The sequence below is a fragment of the Myodes glareolus genome, chromosome 7 (assembly GCF_982192425.1).
Source record: "Myodes glareolus chromosome 7, mMyoGla1.1, whole genome shotgun sequence".
NCBI classification, from domain to species: domain Eukaryota; kingdom Metazoa; phylum Chordata; class Mammalia; order Rodentia; family Cricetidae; genus Myodes; species Myodes glareolus.
The window spans coordinates 100,158,361-100,185,676 of record NC_142032.1 but is presented as its reverse complement, the minus strand read 5'-3'; the positions used below and the strand labels follow the sequence as shown (position 1 = coordinate 100,185,676).

The window sequence follows — 27,316 nt, the reverse complement described above, 5'->3', positions numbered from 1 at the left end:
TCGCAATAGGCCCTCAGGTCCTAAATTTTAAAACTTTTCCAAAAGCATCCTTTTGGTTCATGACTTTCTCCTATAGGTGGATTAATAGTTTTCCTCTCTTCCCGTGTGTCTTCTGAAAGATGCACACTCTTGTATTTGCATCCTCAAAACCCATAAACTAAATCCAACCACATTTCAGTCACTAAAGTGAAAGCTCCCACAGCACCCAGCATGAGAACCCACTCTTTCATTCATTCTTTTTTTTAAATTTATTTAAAAAACTATCTTTTCTAGCTCCATCCAAAATTTTTTCCTGCAAAATTCAAAACATTATTTTGAGTGAGGTAATCCAGACACAGAAAAACAGTTATCACATGTACTCATTCATAGGTGGTTTTTAAACATAAGGCAAAGAAAACCAGCCCACAAATCCCAGAGAACTTAGACAACAATGAGGACACTAAGAGAGACTTACATAGATCTAATCTACATGGGAAGTAGAAAAAGACAAGATCTCCTGAGTAAATTGGGAGTGTGGGGACTTTTGGGGAGGGTTGAAGGGGAGAGGGGAGAGGCAAGAAGGGGAGCAGAGAAAAATGTAGAGCTCAATAAAAATCAATAAAAAGCTATCTTTTCTCCTTTTACATGACAAATACATTTCTCACTCCCTTTCCTCCTCCTGCTGCCTCCACCTTGGGCTGTCAGCTCCCATCCCACACCCCATCCACTCCTCAGAGAGAAGGTAAGGCACTCCATGGGGAGTCAATAAAGTCTAGCACAATACTTTGAGGCAGGACCAAGGTCTTCTCCCCATACTAGGCTGAGCAAGGTATTCCTCCAGAGAGAATGGGTTCCAAAAAGCCAGAACAAGCAGTAGGAATAAATTCTACTCTCTCTGCCAGTGGCCTCACAGTCTGCCCCAGCCATACAACTGTCATCTGCATTCAGAGGACCTAGCTTGGTCCTATGCTGGTTCCCTCGCTCTCAGGCCATGCAAACTATTTCCCATCATGGTATTGGTCTCTTTGCTTGTATTCTCACTCCCCCCTCTCTTCTACTGGACTTTGGAAGCTCAGTCCAATTCTCCACTGTGTTTTTCTGCATCTGCTTTCATCAGTTACGGTCATCCATTCTTCTTTAAGGAGCTTCCTCCATGAGCATGCAAATCCATCAGTATGTTTTGCAAATGTCTTGTATGAAGCACAGGATCCACCCTGTAGAAGACAGTTGTCTTCTTTCTTCACAGAGCATCTCCATCAGTACAGCATTAAAAAAGGAGCTTAAGACTTATTGCAAATTTTCTCTCTCTCTCTCTCTCTCTCTCTCTCTCTCTCTCTCTTTCTCTCTCTCTCTCTCTCTCTGTGTGTGTGTGTGTGTGTGTGTGTGTGTGTGTGTGTGTGTGTGTAATTGGTATGTAGACATGAGTGCAGGTGCCTGTGGAGGCCTGAAGTCAGATGCCCTGGAGCTGGAATTACAGGTGATTGTGCTCTGTGCTACGAGGGAGTGAGCACAGAATTCTCAGTACTGCTCTGGAGAGTGGTACTCTTTTGTCACCTCTGAGCCATTTCTCTACTTCCAGTAGTAAATTTTTAATGCATGTATTTTTATTTTTCCCCCTTTCCTCATTCCATTTCATTTTCCCCATCAGATGTGCATTTCCTCCTTTTAAATTGGCCCATTTTAAAGACTTTAATTTAATCACATGCAATTTCTGACTCACATGGTGACCTTTTTTATAATGTTTACTAATTGATATGAATAGATTCCAAATGAAGTGAAGCCATTGGCAAATAGAATGGGCAATGAGTACTTAGTCTATAGGCATTTCTTCATCTTGGAAATAGGAAGTACTTCCATGATGAATGCTGATCTGTCACCAACATTCTGCACTGGAGTGGGACTGCTCCCTTTCATAAATGATTCTGAAAGAATCTCTCTCCTCAGGCAGCAGGTCCCACAGAGGCCATGAACAACCTAAGCTGTTTCAACCCACCTTCCTTCATCCTTGTTGGGATACCCGGGTTGGAAAAGTTCCACATCTGGATCGGGATTCCCTTCTGTGTCGTCTATGCTGTGGCCATTGTAGGCAACTGCATCCTCCTCTACCTGATTGCCGTGGAGCAGAGCCTCCATGAGCCCATGTTTATACTCCTGTCCATGCTGGCCAGCACAGACCTCATCTTGTCCACTGCCACAGTACCCAAACTGCTGGGGAACCTCTGGTTTGGCTCCCAAGAGATTACCTTCTCTGCTTGTCTCACTCAGATGTTTTTTCTGCACTTGAGCTCTGTAGTAGACTCGGCTATCCTGTTAGCCATGGCATTTGATCGCTACGTGGCTATCTGCTTGCCCTTGAGGTACAACACCATCCTGACTCGACAGGTCATTGTCAAGATCATGGTGAGCATCATTGTGAGGAGCTTCGTAGTCATTTTTCCAGGTGTTTTCCTGATGAAGCGGTTGCCATTTTGCAAGACACGTGTTATCCCTCACACATATTGTGAGCATATAGGTGTTGCCAGGCTTTCCACTGCAGACATCTCTATCAACATCTGGTATGGGTTTTCTGTTCCCCTCATGATTGTCGTCTCCGATGTCATCCTGATTGCTGTATCCTACATCTTCATCCTCAGGGCAGTTTTCCTGCTCTCCTCCCAGGGTGCCCGCCAAAAGGCCCTGAGCACATGCGGATCCCATGTCTGTGTCATCCTCATGTTCTACACACCGGGCTTCTTCTCCGTCCTTGCTCACCGTTTTGGGCACAGTGTCCCTAGAAATGTTCTCATCTTATTTGCTAATCTCTATGTGTCCATCCCTCCTGCTCTAAATCCAGTTGTTTATGGAGTGAAGACCAAGAAGATCAAAGACAAATTCCTTCTTCTCTTTTCTTTAGGGAAGGCATAATGAGTGGGCTCTGAAAACTAAAGTTGGCAACATTGTTCTGGTGAAAATTTTATCCCCTATTTATTTAAAATGTGATTGATCATTCTATCCATGTACAAAGAACAGGTGAAGAGGAGAGGAAAGGGACCTACCAGCTCTGTGGAAAAATCAAGGCCTCTTTTGCTTTAACTCATACACTTTGGTGGATGGAGTTGATGATCTCTGAGTTAACTGAGCCACACCACAACTGAGGTTTGCATTTCTTACTGATAGATAATTTAAGGACTTGCATTTCCTATCACCCTTGAGTTTCACAGCTTCTGAACGAGGGCAGTATACTGTGCTTTTCCTTGTCAAGTACTTAGCAATTTTAATCCTTTCTGGTATAATAAATAAAATTTTTGCTTACATTGTTCTTTATGTTTTTTTTACTTATTTAAAAAAATGCATAAAAAGATAGGCATCTCACTTTAATTCCATTTTCACTGCCCTTATTGTATTAAATAGAGTTGTTCCTCTTTCATTCCTAATTTTATTAATTGCATGTTTGAAGAAAAATTAATTTTTTGTGACTTATTGTGTTTTTTAGTAGTACTATATTTAATTAAAATAATTTGAAAGAGTAATGGCAGTTAGTTTAGTATACAGATGAGACTAAAGGGTTATATAGATTGTAGTATATATTAATAGACATAGTGTGTATAATAGGGTTTCTATAATTCTGAACTCTGAACAATATATAAAATAATCTTGTAAATTCACATACACACAGATTATTAACCCCTCGAAATTAATTTCTTTAAATTTGATTTAGAGAATGAGAACCAGATTTTATGTAAGTACTCCTTTTCAAGCTACCAGAGCTCCAGACCCTCCCTTTATAAAACGTGCATCTCCTCTGGTTTCCTTTATAAATGGCACTACCAAGAGCAAGGATGTTAAAGGAGAAACTGCTTGCATGTATTCTGTTCCCGTATGTTGCCGTGTAGCAAAAATAACTCAGCATTTGAATTGAACATTTGAGTTTTAATTGCTTATAAATCATTCCAATGGAGGTGTTATTGTGCATGTGTGTGTGTGTGTGTGTGTGTGTGTGTGTGTGTGTGTGGTGTTACATCTTCACCCTTGTTCTGGCATCAAGCTCGACTTTGCTCCAACCTATTATCTGTCTCTCCCAAGTATTTCAGTCTTTCTGGAAGACGCTGCTACCTTCTCCCATAATTGGCTCCATCCACAAAGAGCAGAGCAAGCATTTTACAACTCACAGTGTGTGTCACATGTGACAGCTCACAGTGTGTGTCACATGTGACAGCTCACAGTGTGTGTCACATGTGACAGCTCACAGTGTGTTTCACATTTTACAACTCACAGTGTGTGTCACATTTTACAACTCACAGTGTGTGTCACATGTGACAACTCACAGTGTGCGTCACATTTTACAACTCACAGTGTGTGTCACTTTTCACTCTGCTGAACTCTACGGTTCCACGTCCTAGGATCACACACACATGTTCTTCCTCATGTCCTAAGATCACACACACACATGTTCTTCCTCATGTCCTAGGATCAGATGCACATGTTCTTCCTCATGTCCTAGAATCACTGACACACACATGTTCTTCCTCGTGTCCTATGATCACACACACATTCTTCCTCATGTCCTAGGATCACACACACATATTCTTCATGTGCTAGGAACACACACACACATGTTCTTCCTCATGTCCTAGGATCTCATGCACATGTTCTTCCTCATGTCCTAGAATCACAGACACACACATGTTCTTCCTCGTGTCCTATGATCACACACACATTCTTCCTCATGTCCTAGGATCACACATACATATTCTTCATGTGCTAGGAACACACACACACACATGTTCTTCCTTATGTTATTCATGTGTTAGGATCACACACACATTCTTCCTCGTGTACTAGGATTACACACACACACACACACACACACACACACACACACACACACGTTCGTCCTCATATCCTAGGATCACACACGTTCTTCCTCATGTTCTAGGATCATACACATGTTCTTCCTCATGTTCTAACTCCAAGCCTTGTGTCTTACTTGCATGGATTCATGTTTAATTTATCTTCAGTTCATCTGTACTTCCATGGCTCTTGGAGCAAGCCTCTCTAGATGTTCTGCTTCTGTGTTAGCATACTCTGTGGGCTGTTATTTTGTATGAAACAGGATTTAACATGGTGTTCTGTGTAGCATGGACTCTGATCTCTGCTAATCATGCTTTGCACTTTGAATGAGTTTATTAAGCATATAACAACCAAAGCAAAAACTCAAATGATAGGTAGACACACAGATAACATAACATTGTCAAATCAAATGCTTAGAACATCCAGTAGAAATGCACTGAGGAGCCCTCCTGAACCAGTCAGCTAGAGTTTCAGATAGAGTGTTCTTTCAGCAAGGCTTCCAAAGAAAAGGACAAACAACAGCAAGAGGCAACATCACCAAATCTGGGGTTTACAAACATCCTGCAGAAACTGACTTGGGAAGTGGAGCCAATGGAATTTCTGACTAAGCTTTTTCTCCAAGGATGAGCTTCCTCATGTTGATCCTGCTTTTCTTCCACCCCACAGACACTCATATCCAATGGGGTAAACAGCAGTGACTTCTTTTGGAAATATTTCCAGCTCTTCTCAAAGACACAGTTTTTTAAAGTTTTAATATAATATTTTTGTTGACTATTTGGAAACTTCACAAAATGTCCCTGACCACATTCTCTTCCTAGTCCTCCCAGGTCCACCCCTTACCTTTGTGACCATGCTCAAAACAAAAGAAAAAGAAGAAAAAAGAAGAGAAAGAAGTTACCAAGTCCAATAAATGTTGCTGATAAACTGGTTAGGGCATCATCAAGCTCCCAGTGACCAACCCCTTAAAGAAAATTGAGTCCTTCCTCAACCTTACTTCTTACTAGAAGCTATCAGCTGTGAAGAGCTACACTTCAGCATCCCTAACACAGTTTTTAAGAGTTCTTTTCAATGGTTTCCTGCTGTTTTCATGGGGTGGGGTGATGTAGGGTGAAGGAGAGAGGTGACACAGAAGCCTTCTGTGTCTCATTCTCAAGTGTGAGTCTGCAGTCCTCGACCACAGAAGAAGAATCTTCCTTGAAGGTTACCGTATTTTTCTCTTGGGGTGTTTGCTGTTGCCCTTTCTTCCTGTCAGAGAGTTAGAGGTGTCCTAGAGGACACTTTGAGGCAAATATGCTTATGAAGAAGTCATGGGTGGGGCAACCGCACTTTCAGAAGCAGCCTCTCAGTGAGCTGAAACAGAATACAATTTACCAATACAATGTGCATCTCACAGGTATGTATTGGGTGGAAGCTATGTATAAACCTGGTTTTTTTAAAAAAAAAAAAACAATTGAGGACACATCCTAGGATCTGCAGGGGAAATAAAAATCACCCATAATTAGTCATGATGGACACCTCAAATCCCTTTGTATTCAATGATGCAGAGAGTCTGAAATGACATTAGACTTGGTGTGTATATACCATTTTTCTTCTTTTCTTCAATACCCTTTAGAAGCTCACAAGAGACTCGGAGGGTGGCTACTTTATTAGACCACTGTTTAAAAAATTGGGCCAGTGTGATGGTTCATCTGTTCTCTGATTGGTAGTTAACACCAAGCCTGCGTATCTGATTTCAATCCCTGGGAACCTCACGGTGGAAAGAGAGTTGTCCTCTGACCTCCGGATGCTCATGTGTGACACACTTCTTTTAACTGGAGTTGACAACATTTTCTTCTTTTTCTAACCTACTTACATCCTCTATTATTTCATCCTTTGTATTTTATGTCCCAAACTCACCTGTTTTTTCTATATTATCATTTAAAAACATTCCTAGACTTTTAAAGTCTTTTTTTCTGGTTTCTTGGAAATTGTTGAAAATAAGCCCACGAGGCAGAATGACAGGATTATCAATTAGTTAAAATTGTAAGTCTCACCACGCTTGCCTTGTTTCAGGTCTTTAGACTCCCATCTTTTCTCCTTTCCCTTCTCTCCATATTGTTTCCTGGACACTGCTGCTTCAGATACACTCGTGTGTTTTTCTTGGATATTCTGCTGCCCTCGGTCTTTTGCCCTGGCTCACTCTATCTTTTGGGCATTCTCATGACGCCTGACTTTTCACATTGAGGACTTGCTGCAGCTCCATTAAGACGACTGTGAGCGCATGGAGTTCTAAGACTCTGTGCTGCAATGAGGACAGGCTGTTTAATTGTGCTTCTTCATACTCTTCACTCCATGGTCTTCAATGTATCTGACGCGCAGTGAGCATTCAGCAAGCGTTTGCCCTATATGTGCACCCAAATGACCATTAGTTAAGGAGCAAATCATGAGCCATGTGTGCCTGGACTCAGTCTGTTAGGACCAAGAGTGCACAACAGTGGAGATAGAACACCACAATCTTTGAAACCAGAAACAAACTTTATTCAGAAAAAAGAAAAATTTAAAACATCACCACAGAGCACAAAATCTTACCAGCAGCTGGGACCACAGCCAGAGTTTGGGCTTCTGAGGTTGTGGCAATCGGGGTGGTTTCTGAATTTTCCTTTTATAGTAAGAAGTAAGCATTAGGCATGGACAAAAGTCATTTTACAATCTCGAGGTAAAAGTTAGATGCAAATTGTTTTTATGATTCTCGCTAACAAAGTTTTCGGTTAAAGTAGTGTTTTTATGAGTCCGCCGTTTCTTTACTGCACCGCTAATGGTGTTCACAGAACTTCGGCACTTCCCTGACTCTGCCCGTTTCTACAGCAGGGAAGAATATGGAACAATGCACAAACAAAAGCCACATTAGAAGCTAACTTAGTTCATGGCAGTTGCTGCTTCTAAGTAGCAGGAGGGTTATCTAAAATCTAACCCTTAGCTGCACAGAGTCATTTTAAAAACTCACCTTTGGTCCCAGACACGGCTGCCGGTTGTAAAACAAACAATGGCATTGTTAATAGCTAATCTCTTATCCGCTGAGAACAATCTTATTCTCCCAGGCTTGCAATTTTTTATTTCTGCATTTTTACACTCCAATTTCTGGAACCTACATTTCTATATTTTCAATCTTGGACTCTTCGATCAGTCTGCACAGTCAGGAAATGTGGAGACTACTTCTGCAGAGAGGACGATTCCACCCCAACCCCTTTAGAATGATAATAATTGTTACTGCATATAATACACAGAACTTCTCTTTATTTTTAATATTTACTGAAGTGGGGTCTTTGCGACAGAGTATTGGTATGCAGTTCTGACTAGCCTTGAATTTTTTAAGTAGCCCAGACTAGTCTTGAACTCAAAAACTTCCTGTCTCAGGCTCCTCTGCTGGGATTACAGATATGTGCCACCATGTCTGACTCTAGAACATGTCCTCAAACATTCCTAAATTATTTTTGTCCTTTCACATTTGTGAAAACTGGTTACATCATGTTGTAATGAGAAAGTGGAGGCTGCCTCCCATCAGGGTCCCGGCCGCCCAGCTAGCTTAACCCCTGAAGTAACCACGCGAAAATTATATTCATTTAAACACTGCCTAGCCCATTAGCTCTAGCCTCTTATTGGCTAACTCTCACATATTAGTTTAACCGATCTCCATTAATGTGTATTGACACTTGACTGTGGCTTACTGGCATGAGTCTAACCAGCATCTGTCTCAGAGAGGAGAGCCATGGCGTCTGCCTCATGTCCCTTCTTCCCAGCTTTCTGTTCTGTCTACTCCACCCATTTAAGAACTGCCCCATCAAAAGGCCAAGGCACTCTCTTTATTAACCAATGAAAGCAACACATAGAAAGAAGACCCTCCTATAACATTTCCCCCTTTTCTGTTTAAACAAAAAAGGCTTTAACTTTAACATAATAAAATTACATATAACAAAACAGTTATCAAGCAAGAATTATAGTTACAATATTTAGATCTATTTTATCTTTTATCATAACAATGGAAAACTATAACTATCTATCTATTCTTCAGCTGTATCAAAGACTCCAGAAGGATATAATATTACCTAAGTAAACAAGAAGCAAACAACTTCCAAAACTCTAGAAATGACAGAGACATCTTGCTGCCTGTACAGTCACCCAAAGTTCCTCTCTACCCTTGGGGCATCCATCATTGGCCTTCAGGCCCATAGTATCCAGAAGACTTTTCCATGAAACAGGAAATTTCAAAGACAGTTCAGTCACTTTCTTCTGTATCCTGCAGAATGTCTTGCAGAGTCTTTCATGAATCAGAAACCCCAAAGCATCATCTCATCTTTAGGCAAATTCAGCAGTCCTCTCTCTGTGGGTTCTGTCTATTCAGTTTATGCAACAATACAGGCAAGAGCAGTTTCTTGCCCAAATGGCTATCAAACTCAATAAGGAGCCTCTTCGATGCCCATCTTCCCCAGGAAGTAGATTGGTGCTGCCAGGAGCAGATGTGTTTCATTGTCATGAAAAGCTCTAAGTTTTTGAAACATTAAATGCCATATTCTGTAGTCTTTGAAAGATATGAAGAATGCCTATCTGAACTATATCTATGCACATCTAGAAAGTCTAACTAACATGACTACAAACTTAACTATTATAGATGATTATCTATTAACCTATATTTCTTACTTATACATTACATTTTTAAATGAACTACACAATCACAATGCCTTAATCAAGATCAGAAATACATATAACAAAATTGACCTTAAATTTATATCAACAAAGCAAAATTTATACCAATGTAAATTATTCATATCTATATCATATCCCCCTTTAAATGTAAAAGAACATTTATAAACATCATTTGGGAATATGGGCACAGTTTTTTTTCTCTCCAAACTGCTTTGTGCTGTATGGGGGCACTGTTAATCAGGTTCGTAGTGTATCCTGGGTGATAGGTACATCTCAGTCACCAGTTGAGTGAAGTAAATTTTTGAGGGTGTTTATGGCAACCTTTCAGGAGTGCATGGTCTATCATACCATATTGGGATAGAAGCAATCCATAGGGTCTCATCCTCTGTGAAAACAAAAGAAAAACCTCTTTTCCAAAGCATCATATCCTTAGACCCAAATTCTGAAGTCAAGATAGCTTTATAATATACATGTTGAATTAGTGTAGCAGACCACACAATAAAATGTCTCTTTATATTTAGCTCTTTTGCAGTCAAAAAATTCAAAGAAAATACAATATACAGAATCCAGGCTCTCTGTGAATTTTCCATTTTTGTGTGGCTTATTTTTCTTTATTTTATTTAATCTATAACTATGTATACTCTGTCTCTTTAAAGACTTCACCCTTTTTTAAAAGCATTAACTTTACTTTATGACTTTGTAATACTCCTTTTCTTCTCTCTCCCAAGCCTATGTATGTCCATCTAACATTATGCCCCATTTAGAGGTCTTTTATGTCTGAATCTGTCCTATTGCATTGCCTGTAATTGTTTACTGTCCAGGAACATTTTTGCTTTGTACTTTTAAATTGCTAAGTGCTTAAGAATCTAAAGTGTGACATTCCTAGGTCAAAAACAGGTACTGTGGGCTTGCCCCGCCCAATCCAACATGGTGGAGCCGCTCATGCCTCTGAGCCTTGTACATTATACCACTAGCATGGCAGAGCTGCTTGTGCCTCTGAGCCACAGCATACAATGTCCCCCTTTTATTACAAAGAATGAGTAAGGCTTCAGGAAGCGAAATGCTCCTTCTGCCTTCCTCCCTTTCTCATCCCCTGTCCCTGCTTATATCCCAGAAGTGTTCTGTGGGGATAGAATTCTCCTTCCAAACACATCATGGGAACCAGAGTTAGATTGCAGAGCAAGTCATGAAACTTGAAGAAAGCTTATCGGAAAAGTCACATTCTAGAAGTATGGTATGTGCTAGAATCTTTACCAAGTAAGCTTCGTTAAGATACCTAATTTTGTAGCAGGGTAGCTTGGGAGGTTGGTAGCTAATTCCCCTAGGCTTTACGACTCTCTGTTCTTACTTATTTATGATCCCTGGAGAAGACAAGGAATATTTATCAACACGTCACCCTTCAGCTCTGCAGTGGCTCCTCCCTGCTAGGGTCATGGGCCCCTGTGTATTCCTTCTGTCCCTCTGTCTCTTTGCTGACTTTCAGGCTGCCTCGCTGCTTTTTGGTCTGCCTTCTCCTTGCTGTGTTTTTTCTGTCTCTGGTCCTAACTCTGCTGTTGCAAAAGAACCAGATGTGCAAGGTATAATCTAGCAGGAAGTAAGACAGACAGAACTCCTTGGGGAAGCAAAACTGGTAGATCTGGAGAGGAAGAGGGCTGGTGGAGCGAAGAGCCAGAGCTTTGGCCAAGGCGAGCTCTGTGGGATGTCAGGAGGAAGTCTCTTTCTGCAGCATACCTTCACACAAGACAAAGGCATGAAAGAAGAGTACCTACCAGCGTCAGTCTGAGTGCATCCCAAGGTTTTGCTCAAAGCTTTTTAGGCTCTTTAGGAGAGCAGGTGTTCTAATCCCAAGAAATATAAACCATGAGTGACAATATGTATTCATAATATGTTTTTGCCTGGCCATCCCAGACTGCAGCCAGACATTTGGAGACTGAAATCTGAAAGCCCACTTGGAGACTTACAGGTCATTTCATAGAAGCAAGCAGATGTTTGTATTTGTGAATACATTCTTTTGATGGTGATGGGGGCAAGCACCATGATACCTACCTTCTCTGGACTTTATAGAGTAGCATGCATACTTTACGACAGTTGATTTCTGGAACGGGCCTTAGTACCTTAGGATCTTGAAAGTGATTGGAGAAGGTATCCTTTCCCATATCGAGGTGAGTCACGTTGTAACTTATCCTTTAGTGAGGCGTAGTGGCTCTGGTGGGTTCCTCGGTAGTCCTCTTCCTCTCATCCAGGAGTATTTAAATGTGGGGAGGTAATGTTTATGTCCTTCCAGATCTTGCAATTTATAGAGGTAAAATGCCCATCTTGTTCTATTATGGTGGGATTCTGTGATCCAAGATTGACGGGGAAAGATGGCTGACTCTCATCATTGGGAACAAGAATAACCTTTACTCATAACATAGTTGATTGTTACTGACTGGTCAAATTAGTTACTGTGGGGTGTCAAGAGTCCCCCTTCATGCTTTCATGCTGTATACACTTAGTGAGACTGCATTAAACACCGGCCTAAGGATATAATTAAGAATACCCATGATTTCTTCCTTTTTAAGGTTTATAGCTTCTTAAATGAGAAAGCCTCAGGAAACAAAATAAGATGGTGTAATTAGCACTCTGATTTGATAACCATAAATGCCTGTAAATATTTTCTAGCTTTCATATGGTGAGAAAATTTGGTGGGGACAGTGGATAGATAGAAGTTTTCATCAAAAGAGTGGCATTTGAGCAGATCAAAGAGGGACAGAGAGACATAGTAAGCTATGATCTCACTAGTGGTGTGGAGAAGGGCCATATGACCTTTTCTCACTGAGAGTCTCACCTAGGACTGTTAGTAATGCAGCCCTTTATCTGGCAAAGGGAATTATTGGCAGTCTTCAGAGTGCTATCTAGGAACCACATATATACAATGAGATCAGTCACACCTAGGATCTGGCAAGGTAGGGGACAGAGAGATTTACGGGAATTCTTCACTGTGTACTGCAGAGGCAATATGCACGAGAGACCTAAGAGTGTGAGTAGAATTCATACACTCAGGAAATGTGACCTCAAGTCGGGTGACCTTGTTGTCCTTGGCAGATAACAAAGAAGGGAACATGTTTTTAATAACTATTAAAATTACTTTCTAAAGTTAAAATATAAAGTAGATCTATGAACAAGAAAAGATTAATAAGTGAAAATCTGGTTTGACGCTCATGGCAATAAGCTTTTTTTATTGTCAATACCTTGATGCTGCTCTTCCTAAAGACAGAGAAGTCTTACTGTTCATCCTCTAACAAGGTACAAATCAATCGATTAATTTCTCTTGTTACAGTAATTCAGGCTGTCACTATCTACCTCATTATAGCACTTAAAACTCTGCTTCTAATAGCTTATGATTATGATTCATGTGGAGACATATTGATGTTGACAGAGGTTTCTGTTCTGCCTGGTTCCTGCAATTGTTAAGTCCCAAAGAAACACACAGATGTCTACATTAGTTATAGACTTATTGGTCTAGTAGCTCAGACTTCTTATTAACTCTTACAATTTATATTACCCATTATTCTTGTCTATGTTAGCCACGTGGCTTGGTACCTTTTTTGGTGAAGCAGTCACATCTTCTTCTTCTGTGGCTGGGACAGGACTGCAGACTCCATCCTCTTCCCAGAATTCTCCTGTTCTCATTGTCCTATGTCTACTTCCTGTCTAGTTGTTCTGCCTATACTTCCTGCCTGGCTACTGGCCAATCAGTGTTTATTTAAAATACAATTGACAGAATGCAGACCATTTTCCCACACCATATTGACTCAATAAAAGAAGAACAAAACAAAACAGAAAGCAATACATTGAACCCAGGACCTTGTGTGTGATAGAAAAGCATTCTACAGCTCAGCCAAGTCCCCCTCTGGCAGAGATCTCTTATTTGAGTGCCTGAAGGAATGAGTGCCTTGCTTCTCAGAAAAGACTTCTAGTAGCCTTTAAAGTAAGCCCAGAAGACTTGACGCTTCTGTAGGCCTACTAATCACCCATGCATTCCTTGAGTTTTTTCTTCTTTAAACATAAGAAAATAGACTTGGGAATATAATTTGATAGGATGCTTGCAGATTACTTGTAAAGCCCTGGGTTCAGTTCCTAGCACCCTTAAAAAAAACAGAAACAAAACAAAACAAAGTTAAACAGTCTTAATTAAACTGTCCAAATACAATGTTACTTGAGAGGAAATAATTATGAGAACTTTTTCTCTTTATTTTGTATAAATTGCCAATTTACACTTTTGAGTATTCATAAATAATATTTGTTAATTTACATATTATTTCTGAATATCGTCAGTTTTACTTCAGTTGTTGAAACATTAGAGTTTCTGTAAAATAATAGCATTATAAAACCCTTCCTTCCTCCATTTCTTTTTTCAACCTTTTATGTACAAAAATTTTATCACATTAATCATGCGTGTGCACACGTATATGCTTGTACATGTACCACAGGATATGTGTGGCTGTCAAAATGCAACATGCAGAGTCAATTCTGTCCTTCAACTAAGTGGTCCTGGGGCTGGAACTCAGGTACTCGGGCTTGGTAGCAAGCAAACACATGTACCTGTGGAGCTGTCTTGTTGGCCCATACTTTTCATTCCCACCCAAGTACATTATTTCAATTGAGCAAAATAATTTCTTTCACTTATTTATGTAGACCAGGCTGGCCCAGAATTTATACGCCTGTCTCTTCTTCTGGGTGTGGGGATTAAAGGTGTGAGACACCACGCCCAGAAACAGCTTTTTTTTAAAACAAATACATGACATGTAAATGATGCCAGATATATTCAAACATATATGTATATAAAAGTTAAAAGTTAAAAATTTCTTCCTTACTTAACTTTAAAAATGATGTCCCCATGAATACACTCTTAGAACCGCAGACTTACATTGTGGCGTTTTTATGCAAATGCTGACATAGTATGAGTCCATGCTACTAACACAGTAGCAGTGTGCACCAGTGGATCCTGAGTTAACAAAAGTACTCTGCTTGTTTTGACTCTCATGCACACAGCTTGAGCTCATTCTTCTTAATGTATGCATACTCTCTCACTACACTGCAAACAGACATGCTATAAGGTTTCAATTGAGGTGTAAATGTGCATCATCTGAGCAATGCTTGTTTTCTACATTTTAATTTTCCTTGAATTTTACATTGTAACAACTGTCACAGTATAACCTTGTCTTTTATTTTTTATTTTTGGATACATATAACAACATCTTCGGGAACATTTCTATATTTGAAGTCACTGGGGGAATGTGTGTGTTTCATTTCTTGTATACATACCCCTAAATTAATCTTCAGAAATGCTTTATGGTAAATTCTTTTAAAAAATGGCTATAACAGCTCCTTATAGCACTTGATACTTCCTGGAACTGGGTATCAATCTGCCTTTGAGGGTCTCTGTCAAACTGACAACTGGTGCTGCTCATCTGTTAGACAACAAGTTTAATAAAGAGATTGAAATTTCTTCTTTTATCCATTATCATATCCATATTCATTATATCTAAGTTTACTTTGGATCAATGGGCTTTACTTTTATAATCTGTAAGAATATTTTGAATATTAGTAGAGTTATATGCCTTTATTTGAAGTCAACGTTGGTTGCTGTACTTATGACACAAAATCTGTTGTCTCATTTTCCTTACAGCAGCTGAACCATCCCATTTCTTTTCCTTTTTCTCCACGTTGCAAGGCTGTTTTTGAATTGGGGATCCTCTTGCCTCAGTCTCCCAAGGAATGGGATTACAGGCTGAACTACCACATCTAGGCTTTTCAAGTGTTCTACTCTTTTCCTGGACACCATCTCGGTGTACATTTGATAGATGTGAGACATGTGGAGAGTGCAGTTTAAGCACAGCGCTGGCAAATCCAGCAGGAATCCTCCCACCTTCATCTGAACCCTTTTGAAACACCTTTGTAGATCAGAATCTCCTGCATCTGGATCTTCTGATAATGGAGTTCAGTATAAGTGAAAGCCACTGTTGACATCAACCTCTTTGTATCTTCCTGTTTGGGAGTGATTGGCTTCCCACCTTCTTTATTCAGTGGTTCGGAAAGATGGACTTTAGATCACACCTTTTCTCCAGAAACAGTAAGCCCCTGCATCCACAGTCAGCCATGATGACAGGGAAACTAGAGGGAGTTAACTGGGAGATATTTTAAAAATATGTTTTGCATTTTCTGAAAGTAATTTCTGCATCCTTTCCAAAATTTTAATTAAAAAAAACCTAAATATGTTTCTATTAAGAAACAGGTCTTGGCAAGAGTGGATGATATGTGGGATGGAGTCATTGGTGTAGCGTTAAGTAGGTGCTCAGAGTGAGCACTTGCAATGTTGGGACCATTTAGATATGAGGAGGGTTCTTGTGTGTGAGGGAGATGTTATTAAGATAATGTGTAGGGATGGAAAACCTAATTATGTTCAACAGTCTTTGACTTGGAAAATATCACAAAAGGAATGGGTTGTGTCAATAGAAAGACCAATAAGGTAGTTCAGTTGAAGAGGGCAGGCAGGGAATACCTAATCCCCAAACCAAGGAGGGACAGCTATATTTAAAATTAGAAACTTCAGAATGTTCACAGCAGGGGCCCAGGTAATGTCACATCACTAGTAGAGATCACTTTGGTGTAGTTTGTATAAACAATAGTTAAGGATAGAGTACTGTAGAATTCTAATACTAAATGAGAAAAAAATAGAAGTAATTAAAATGGAGTGGTACTGAGATGGGAGCAAAAGGGTTGTGTTTCAGATCACAAATGTAACCGTTTTAAAAGACAAACTTGCGGTTTCAGTGAAGTCACACGAGGCCGAGCTATTAAAAAGATTAGACAGGGGCAAGAATGGCATTGTGTCGTGTTGTCAGGAGCCTGAGTGTCTCTTGCTGGAATTTGCTTTTGTTGTAGGTAAGGGGTGGCTCCCATCTTCTTTCCTGAGATAGACCTGGCATAGTCACTTGTCAGACTCTGTCTTCTTTTGAATAGACTCCAGTCTAGGAATATCTGAAGGGAAGAAGAAGCCACTGACACCTGCAGTTTGATGGAGGAAGCTTAGCAGCCTGCCTCTACTTTTGGTCTGAATTCTCTATGGCCGTGAAGAGAACTGAGCAGACTCAGAGGATATGGTACGGTTGAGTGTGGAGAAGCAGGGAAGAACAGGGGCTGTATTGTCTGCTTAGGTTTCGGATTTTGAGCCTGTCTTCGTGAAGCCCGACTAGCAACTGAATAATAAAACGGACCGTTGACTAACATTTAACCTTCTTTTATAATTTTCTATACTTGCGGCGATTGAACATAGGACCTCACACATGCTAGGCAAAGGCTCTACCACTGAGCAGCCTACCTCATTCATTCATTGTGTGGTATTATTTCGTGCACAAATTTCCCAAGGAAACTTCCTTGGGTTCCTATCAGCTGTCAGCATTGAATTCAGTCATATGACTTAAGTTTCTGGGAAAACATTTCAATGATGCATGTTAGATAATTAAAAGTTTGGCAAACGTTAATGAATAAAGAGAAAAGAGTGAGAGACTGAACATTTCTGAAAGGAAAATGTATTGGGGAAGTTTGCGTGGATCACTGTAACCATCAGGCCATTTTTGTTTTTGTTTATGACAGTCATTTAACCCGTGCCCATAATGGTCACATTCAACCTCAGTAGCTTCAATCCATGCTCTTTCATCCTCCTGGGAATCCCAGGGCTGGAACAGTTCCTCATATGTATTGGGATTCCCTTCTTTATTATCTACCTTGTGGCCTTTGCAGGCAACAGCATCCTTCTCTAAATCATTTTTTTTGTAGCACAGTCTGCATGAGCCCCTGTTCTTTTTCCTCTCCATGTTGGCCACTACAGATCTATGTAATACATGTGCTCCCAAAACCTTCAGCATCTTTTGTCTGGGTCCTCAGCAGATTACGATTTCTGTGTGTCTCACCCAGATGTTTTTCCTCCACTTCAGTCTTGCTATGGATTCTGCTATCCTGTTGGCCATGGCATTTGATCACTATGTTGCTATCTGCTTCCCCCTAAGACAGACCGCCATCATCACTCATCAATTATTACTAAATTTGCAGTGGCAATTGTCAACAGGAGCTTTGTATCATCTTCCCATCTATTAAAGCCTTTCTGCCGAGTCCTCATCGCTCCCCACACATACTGGAGCACATAGGCATTGCTCGTCTGGCCTGTGCTGACTTCTCCATCAATATCTTCTATGACTTTGCAGTACCTATAATGACTGTCATGTCAGACATTGCCCTGATTGGCATTTTTTACACTGTTGTTCTTCAGGCTGTCTGTAACCTTCCCTCCCGGGACACCCACCAGAAAGCCCTTAGCTCAGGTGTTTCCCATGTTTGTGTCATTCTTTTATTCTATACACCAGCCGTATTCTCTGCACTGGCCTACTGTTTTGGTCACAATATCCCCCACCCTTTCCATACACTGCTTGGCAGTCTCTATGTAGCCATCCCTCCTGCCATCAACCCAATCATCTACAGGGTGAAGGCCAAACAAATTAGGGACAAAATCAACCTCCTCTTCTTCCCCAAAGCAAACCATTGACATGGCACTGAGTGCTTGGGAAAGGAAATAGGCAATGATATCGGTGTGGGAGTGCTTCTTGTTTCTTAAAGCTGGGATTCCCACAATCCTGACTTAAATTTGCATAAAGTTGTAGAAAGTCTACACTGGATAATAGAAAGAGTAAGAGATGAAGCCAAGAAAGAATTGAACAAGATATCTTTGTATGACCAGACAGAGAAGAGGTAGATTTAGTTCTCATCTGTTCATAAGATTTCTAATCACCTCTTTACCTTTGTGCTGAGATCAAGTGTAGTGATCCCAAGATGTTTGGGGAAGAATGCTGAATACAGAGAATCTAGATAGGTTATAACTATAAACAATGTAAAGCTGATTAATAAAAACATCACAATATGGTGTATCTCTGTAGGGTACTTTCCAGATAAGAGCTGGAACCAGCAAATGATTACTCTCTCAAAACAATGTTCTGTGAAAATGAATACTCCAAGACAGTGGTTTTCTGAATTATTGTAATGGTCTGTTCTGTCCTTTTAAGAGACAAACCCTGCCCACCCCTCACCCCACCGAGGCAGATAGATTTTCCTGAATCTTCCTTCTGCTTCCAGTCTGAGCTCCCCAACTCTTTCTCTCTCTCGAAGAGGCAGCTTCTGCTTCCCTCCCTTCTCCACTTCTCCTCTTTCCCTTCTTTTCCATAAGCTACTAAATAAATATCCAACTTCACTCTGCATGGCTGCCTATCCATCTTGGTCTCTCACCTGCCACATGGCCTGCTGTGGTCTCAGGACTCACTATCCACTGTAGCCACTCGGGGAACAAAACCATATTTATTTTAAACCATAACAATTATAGTGGACATCAGGACCTGATAAAATTTAAATTGCAGATTCACTCTTATTCTAGTGAACCGCTGCAATCTGTAATGATTCCTTAGGTGGTTCTGATACCCAACAAATCATTGCCACTTCTAGATCAAAAAAGTTCCTGTCTTTTTTTGTTTTTTGTTTTTTGTTCTTTTGATAAATTCCATAGACTTAGTTCTTGTGATTTTCTGAGTTAAAGGTATCATTGCTCTTTATGCTCCAAATAACTGCTACTCGACTAACATTAACCATTTACCCTGAAACTTTTGACCTTTAACTCTCATATTCAAATATATTATTAATTACCTCTACTTATTGTAGCTGTCTCCTAAGTCTGAGCCCTTTGCTTTGAAGACGTTTTACTATTGTACAGTACTAGTTCCTAGAAAATAAAGCAAAACAAGAACAACCAGAAAAAATACTACTATCATGATTATTGGAGCTTTTACTGTCTATATAGATGATTCTTTAATTACTAAATGTGGCAAATTTTATTTTCTGAAGACAGTCATGAAAGTATCTTACAATGTCTTTACTGACTGCATGAACTTCTTGTCATTTACATGTCAATATTTACAGCCCAATCACCTTGAATATGGACTGAACTGCAGCATTCTTTGACAAATAATATGCAGTAAAAGTAACCTTTGAAGGATTATGAAATTATGAAAAAAAAACTTTTCAGTTTTCATCTGGGTCTCTCTTTTTGTTTGTTTGCTTGAGGTTTGTTTGTTTTTTTTGTTTGTTTGTTTTCTGAGACAGAATTTTCCTGTGTAATCCTAGTCCTGGCTATATGAAAACTCACTCTGTAGACCATACTGGCCTCGAACTCACAGAGACCACCTATCTCTGCTTCCGTGTGCTAGGATTAAAATGTGTGCCACCACCACCTGACTTCATCTAGGTCTCTCTTTTTTTTAAAATTAATTAATTAATTTATTTTACATCCTGACCACAGTCTCCTCTCCCTCCTCTCTTCCTACTGCCTCCCCACCTCCATCTACATCCCTCCATCCACTACTCCTCTGCATTTGCTCAGAAAGGGACAGGTCTCCATCTAAGTCTCTTAATGAACTTAGTTTTACTAGATTCCCTTTGGACTCTAGCCACAATGACATATGCATCCCAAGCAACAAGTGAAGCCATTTCTAAACGTTCTAGTGAGTAATCCCTATTTTGATTTTAATTGTCAGCCAGTAACAGCTGCCATCTGCATTAGTGACTCAGCTTGGGACATCAGTTCAACTGAGACTCTAGATAGCTATAGTAGATTATGGCAGACGGATATGTACTCAATTCATTAGTACACTTGGCTAAAGCATATTGTTGTACTGAATTATTTTACCACATGTGATAAAATTAGGAAATTAGATAAAAATGAAATTTTTAAATTTTCAACAAAGTAAGTACAAAGGTGTCATGGTTGGCTAGGTTCAAATAAAACTTCTTCTCTCCCAGCAGTTTCAAATAACAGACTCTACATGGCTGCAGGGGATAGTATCATCTCTCCCAAAGGCTGTGGGGATACTCTGTTAAAAAACAGAGAAATACTAAGAATGTATCTAATACATCTTTTCATCTGGAAAAGAAACTTCCAGGATTCTTAAGAGACATTTTCCTGTAACATTATAACTCTTTACCCAATGTAGAAAGTATTTCTTAAGTGGAGACAACCCTAAAACACCCAGTGAGACTGGAGTTTCTAGAAGTCCTTATGAACATAACATTATCCAAGTGACTACTTAAAGGAGCATAGATAGGCATTGTTCAATCAACAGAAAGTTTTGAGCCCATAAAGTTCCCTACAGCAGAAGGAGGGCTCAAAAATATTTTTAGATATAATTATATCATTAGAATGACATATTTGACTATGTATTAGATAAATATTGTTATATATTTGTTTGTTTAATCTCTTAAACCAAATTAAAGATGTCCATGTGGCCTGGGTGTGAGGTCACCCACTGGAGCATAGCAACCTCCCAGAGGCTACTCCTCCACAGAAAACTGACTCTTGCCCTTAGCAGCCATCACTGGGGGCAGGGTCTCGGTAGTCCCCAACCCATCCATCTGGAAGCTTTAGCTGGTTTTATCTTCTACAAGTTATGTGAATTCACATGTGCAACAGACATTTCATATCAAGAAGACAGAAGTCTGATGTTTTGATTCATTATTGCTAACTGTCCTTACCCCAATGAACCACAAAACTTCAAACCTCTTCCTCTTCTATTTATTTTTTTTTTATTTATTTATAGAGATAAGATTTCTCTGTGTAGCCTTGGCTGCACTAGAACTCATTCTGTACACCAGGCTGTCCTTGAACTCACAGAGATCCACCTGCCTCTGTCTGCTGATTGTTGGGATTAAAGGCAAGTGCCACCACCACCTGGCTACACCAATTCTTATCCAATGGTAAGGTAGCCTTTTCTAACTGTTCTCTCATCCCCCCTCTCCCTACTCCAATCTCTAGAACTATTTTACTAACAACTTTTATGCAATACGGGTCTTAACTACTACCATAATGGAAATGTTTTTAGGGGAATATGTGTATAATTACAACTGGAAGATGAATTCATTTAGTTTTATTTTCCAAGAATGGATAAAATAATATTCTGTGTCCCATACACTTATCTGCAATATTACTTTCTATTGCTTGAAGATGTGTACCTAATTTTTCCTTTTGTCTCTTGAGTGATTGCTGCAGGAGCTCCTTCCGCTCCTTCAGCCAATAGCCTCTGAGACACCAGTCCATTGGGGCATGGTCTCTCTCTCTTTAAAAAAGCAGTGGCTGTCCTCCACTCTCTCTCTGGCTTCCAGCTCCACTTCCAGCTCCTAGATTCCTTTCCTGATCATGCAGAGGGGCTGTTGTGTGGGACGGTAATCTGTAAGTTTTTTCCCCTTTGAATAAATAACCATTCTATTAATCAGAATTCCAAACTGGTGTGGGATTGTTTGTGACTTATGCCTTCATTTGGCACCCAATGTTTGGTTGTGGAACTCCCCCTTCCCTCCCACTAAGCTGCCTGCCGCCAGTTCGGCTAGGCATGAGCCCTCCCTCAGCTGCAGACTGTGCCCCGTTTATGAAGCCAGCAGTTCAATTAAACCCCACACCTCCTGAACTCCACAGGCTCGGGACAGTCTTTTGCCTGCCTGGTTTGTTCTTTTCTGAGTTGTTTTTAAATTTCCCTTGTAAGTGCAGCACTTGAGTGGTGTGAATCAGAATGCAAGCAGTTGCCAAAAGCTGCAACCCCTCGGGGCGACTCGGTCATGTGGAGGCATACATGGCTTCTGGATTGCTCTTCTCTACCCCTGGATTCTGGGTTTCTGGTTCCATGTATGGAAGTTATTTAATTACATTTTCTTTGTTGAGCAACTTATATTTCCTAGTTTTGAACAAATACTAAGGCGGATACTGAAGTAGGACCTCGTTTCTGTCACCTTTGCAATGGTTCTAGTCGCGACTTGACAACAGCATCTCCTACGAGATAGTTGGTAATATGGCAGTTTTTGTTTCTAACACCAATTTTATTGTTTTCTTTATTAATACAATGGATTATGCCATGCAAGGTTTATATGACTATGGGGATACATTAATTTACTTGTTACTAGGTTTCAGTTTTCTTTTCAATATTATATCATTAAGGAAGACACGATTTTTATGGACTAATAATGAACAACTAGTTGAAAGGTTTAAAATTATTGAAAATCAGGGGTTATCTGAGCAAGTGTATACTATGATAGACAAAATTGACTCCATATACAAGGTTACTAGGAAGTTACCTGAAAGGGTTCAGGCTGTTGAATTTGACGTTCAGATGTTACCACAAAGTTTTGATAAGGTAACAGATAGAATGTACCTCCAGAATGGGAACCAAAAAACTGATACCTTAGTGAAATTCCTAGAAACACAGGTAGGTCAGGAGATTCAGGATTTAAGAGAGACAATGTTAAAAAGATTTGAAATGATTGAAGAAATTATTGGAGTTGGTGAACAGAGTAAGAAGGCACAAGGACAGGATACAATGCCACCACCAGCTGTTAGAACTGGCTTACCCAGGGTTCTAACGAAGTACCCTGTAATTTATTCTGAAAAAGCATCAACTTCTAAAGGATCAAAGGGAGTTAAAGAAACCAGATGGACACCAATAGCAATGAATGATTTAAAAGAAATTAAGCAAGCTGTCGTTAATTATGGCTTGCACTCGGCATTTGTTAAGGAAATGATAAGGACTTGGGCCTCTAATGTCAGAGCTACCCTCCATGATTTCTCTCAGTTAGTGTCTGCAATTTTAGATGATGGAACTTCCTTGGTATTTGGAATTCATTTCAGAGAAGAATCCAAACATATGGAACAGCAAGGAAGAGCAAAAGGTGTGGAGGTTTCCCAAGATCAAATTCTTGGTGTAGGAGCACATGCTGATCCACAGGTCCAAGCTCTTTATGACGAAGAAGTACTGTCATTATGTCACAAAGCAGCCTTGCATGCTTTGAATAGAATACAAGATCCAGCAAAAAGGGTCGAATCATATACCTGTTAGGCAGGAACAGAGAGAACCCTTTACTGACTTTGTGCAAAGATTAATTAAGGCTCTGGACATAGGGGTAACAGACCCAGAAGCTAGATGAATACTTCTTGAATCTCTAGTTTTTGAAAATGCAAACACAGAATGCAAAAAGATCATTGACCATTTATTGATTGGAAGCGTTTTGCAGGCCTCAGAATTTCATAAAAAACATCACGTCAATTGTAAAGGCTTAAAGACAGAGTTTTCCATTACATGGCAACAATCTAAGGACATTATAAAGAGATGTCCTACTTGTTCTTTCTATATCAAATACCGCTGCCTGCAGGGAGTAACCCAAAGGGTAATTTAAGGAATGAAATCTGGCAGATGTATGTGTTCCACTTTATGAAATTTGGTAAATTAGAATATGTGCACCACACCATAGACACGTATTCAGGTTTTCAATGGGCAACTGCCCTGACCTCAGAAAAGGCTGATTCAGTAATCACACATTTATTGGAAGTTATTGCCGTCATGGGTATACCTGCACAAATAAAGACAGACAATGGTCCAGCATATGCATCTAGGAAAATGAAACGCTTCTTTGCTTATTATAATATAAAACACATTACAGGTATACCAAACAATCCTACAGGTCAGGCAGTTATAGAAAGATCAAATCGTACTATAAAGGATATGCTGAACAAACAGAATGGGATGAAAGATACCCCCAGAAATAGATTGCATAATGCTTTATTAACCTCAAATTTTCTTAATGCTAATGAGAAAGGAACAAAATCAGCAGAGAGGCATTGGATAATGGAAAACACTTCTGAATTAAACCAACCTGTTTATTTCAAAGACATGCTGACCTCTCAATGGAAGCCAGGCAATGTGATACGTTGGGGAAGGGGCTTTGTTCTTATTTCCACAGGAGAAGAAAAATTGCGAATACCATCAAAATTAATAAAGGTTCGATTTGAAGAGGAGAAACCTCTTGGAAAGGAGAAATGACAGCTCATCTACCATGATGATATTCATACAGGTGGTAAGAAAAACATATAGAATGGGGTCAGGGTTCTGTTCTTATCTCCACAGGAAAACACTTATCTTTGAAAAATTCAAGGGACCCTGGATATTTAAATACTGACAGACGGAATAATTACTGCCCAATAGGGACTATGAAGAAAACTGAATAAGTTGTGTAAGTAAAATATACTAAATCATATTTCTAAATTTATAGAGCTGGTTTTGGAGTTGGACTCTGGCTCAGTCCCTCTCTAATTCCAAGCCTGTTGTTAAAAGAAAAACCCAGAGTTTCTGGAGTTTCTGTCTCATGTCAAGAGCCATGATATGGGACAGAAAGAAATAGGAGTTTAGAAAACATCTTTACTTTTCTTCATATCTATCATACCTTTCATTAAATATATCTATCATGCCTTTCATTGAATATATGTATGTCTGTATATGTCTATATGATTAATGTTTAAGTTTTCCACAATGAGTAATGAGTTTTTCCTGCAGTGACATTTAAAGTTTCCAGGAAGAAGATGGGGCCCCATAACAATTCCATCCGGTTGCTATGACATCATGATACTGCTAGCGCTACTACAAGACCTGTTTTGGGTACCAGCTGCACAAGACGGTTCCAACATGGTTAGCTGAAATGGTGCACATCTTGTACAACATTCTGGCCAGACCTCCACAAATACTCAGAAACTATTTGCAATTTTAAAAGACATTGTTCTTGAAATTTAACCATCATTTTACTTTCACAGGACCCCCCAGAAAGAACGTTGCCCCCATGACAGCTGGAAGTAATTCTCGAGAATGACATCCCCTCTCCCAGTAAAGTTTGTCCTTGGGTTTAGGGACATTATTTAGGGGTTGGTTATAATTAGTATTTGGTAGAAGGTTGGGGGAGGAATCTTATAAGTGCAGGAATCTTTTTTTTTTTAAAAAAAGAGGGTTAATTGGATGATGGGATAATAGATTAATAGATTTGTACTTGTGAGTTATTGTTTTTAGACAAATATATTGGTGTCGATTCTTGTATATTGATTCACCCAACAAAGACAAGATCATATATCAGCACCTAGGATTGCAACCATGCCAAACCCAGATACCTGGACACCATCAAAGAAACACAATCGATCTCCACATAACCCGGCAACAGTATTGCAGCAGGCCCTCAGAAATGCAGTATAGCTGTAGCATAAGACAAGGGCTTCACATTGCTGTTATGAATATGAGCAAGGACCTTACTTGTACATGCAGGCAAAAGCAGTTGTGCATATAAACACAGAAAATAAAATAAAAAGATAAAATTTTGGATAATGAAGATGCCACCACTTATCAAACTAAAACTTACTGTGGGGTTTTAAGTTCTTTAAATTTATCTTTATTTTAATTTTTAGCCTGTGTTCATGTCTTGGAACATCTCTGGAATTGGAGCTACCGGTAGTTGTGAGCTGCCATATGAAGGCTGGGAATTGAACCTGTGTCCTCTAGAAGAGCCGCCAGTGCTCTTAACTGCAGAGCCATCTCTCCAGCCCCACAATTTCTTTTTAGTAAGCTAAATAAATAATAAAATTTGCCTGAGGATCATACTTCAGGTTTAATTTTTTAGAGTATTTGTGTTATCTCTACTCTTTCCTATCACATAAACTGCAACACAGACTGATGCGCATGGTGATAGCTGGAGACTCTGCAGAGATGGCTCAGGGACTCACTAACAGGGGTACTTGGGTGGGGTAGCCAATAGCTGGGAAGCTACTTCCTAGTTGTAGAGGAAGTGCTTTCAATGGTAGGCTATTGCACACAGCATTTGTTATCATACAGCCTTCATGACACTGAGGCATGTTCTTTCTACTCCTAGTTTCTTCAACACTTTATTTTCTACAAAAAAAAGGTGTTATAATTTTATCAAAGGTCCCTTTTCACATCACCGGAGGCTCACATAGTTCTGGTTGTCTTGTCTTTTGGATTCTGTAGAAATCTTGTGAAATCATGATGCTTCTCCCTTCCATAATGGGATTCACCCCAGAATATCCCAGCCGTATATAAATCACTCTTTAAACCTGACACTTCATGTACTGTATACCTTTTCCCACACCATGGGGCTATGGGGTGAGAGCATTCACTCTCTCAAACCTTTGTTCAAATAGTAAAGTCCACATAAAGCTAGACCCCACAGTTATCCTTATTGACAGAACTCATTGACAAGTAAGGAGCCCTGAGCAGAGGCACTGAGCAGAGAGACAGCAGGTCTGCCCTTAGTGAGAAACAGGTCTGTGTGGCCCTGACTTTTTTAGCAGCAGACTCAGGAAGGTGTAATCTACTGGTCTCTGCTCTACCCTAACAAGCTATTAATATTCTGTATTTATATTCACATTTCATTTGATGTAAGGTCTTAGTCTAGGAAATTAACTGTTTGTACCTTTACCCCTAAAATATATGGGGTGGAGAAGCTTAGGTCATTAAACCAGCCCCAGAGAAAGAAATTCTTTTTCACCTGGGTGCCAGTAGATACAGCACTCTGATGCTTAGCCCAGGAGGATGGGGAGCAAGTTCCATCCTAATCCTCCCAGTACTGCCCTGCTGGGGAAGTTCACAGCCCCGCCCCTTCTGAGATATACCTTGTCAGTCTTTTATCTATCCTGTTAGCTCTAAGAAATGCATACTTGATATCATTGCTATTTACCAGAAAATTGTTAACTATGTCCATGTGGGTATAGAACCTGGAAACCTTGTAGAATGGGCAGAACAGTGAGGAACATCGAAAGGGAAACATCAAGACAGCATTGAAGAGAGCATAGAAAGAATGAATGGGAGATGATAGACAGACCCATGTGAGCTAATTTATTTTGTTTACCCTCAAACCTTCTTAGTCAGGATTTCAC

General features: G+C 39.9%; 1 protein-coding gene and 1 pseudogene across 1 annotated transcript; both read left to right on the top strand.

Moving 5' to 3' along the window:
* Window positions 1-1,944: 1,944 nt before the first annotated feature.
* Window positions 1,945-2,883, top strand: LOC148121550 (olfactory receptor 52H1-like). Its single transcript, XM_087907697.1, has one exon. It carries the CDS (start codon window positions 1,945-1,947, stop codon window positions 2,881-2,883), a length of 939 nt encoding a protein of 312 aa, XP_087763823.1.
* Window positions 2,884-17,144: 14,261 nt separating this feature from the next.
* LOC146893394 (olfactory receptor 52H1-like) lies at window positions 17,145-18,073 on the top strand (annotated as a pseudogene).
* The last annotated feature ends 9,243 nt before the right edge of the window (window positions 18,074-27,316 follow it).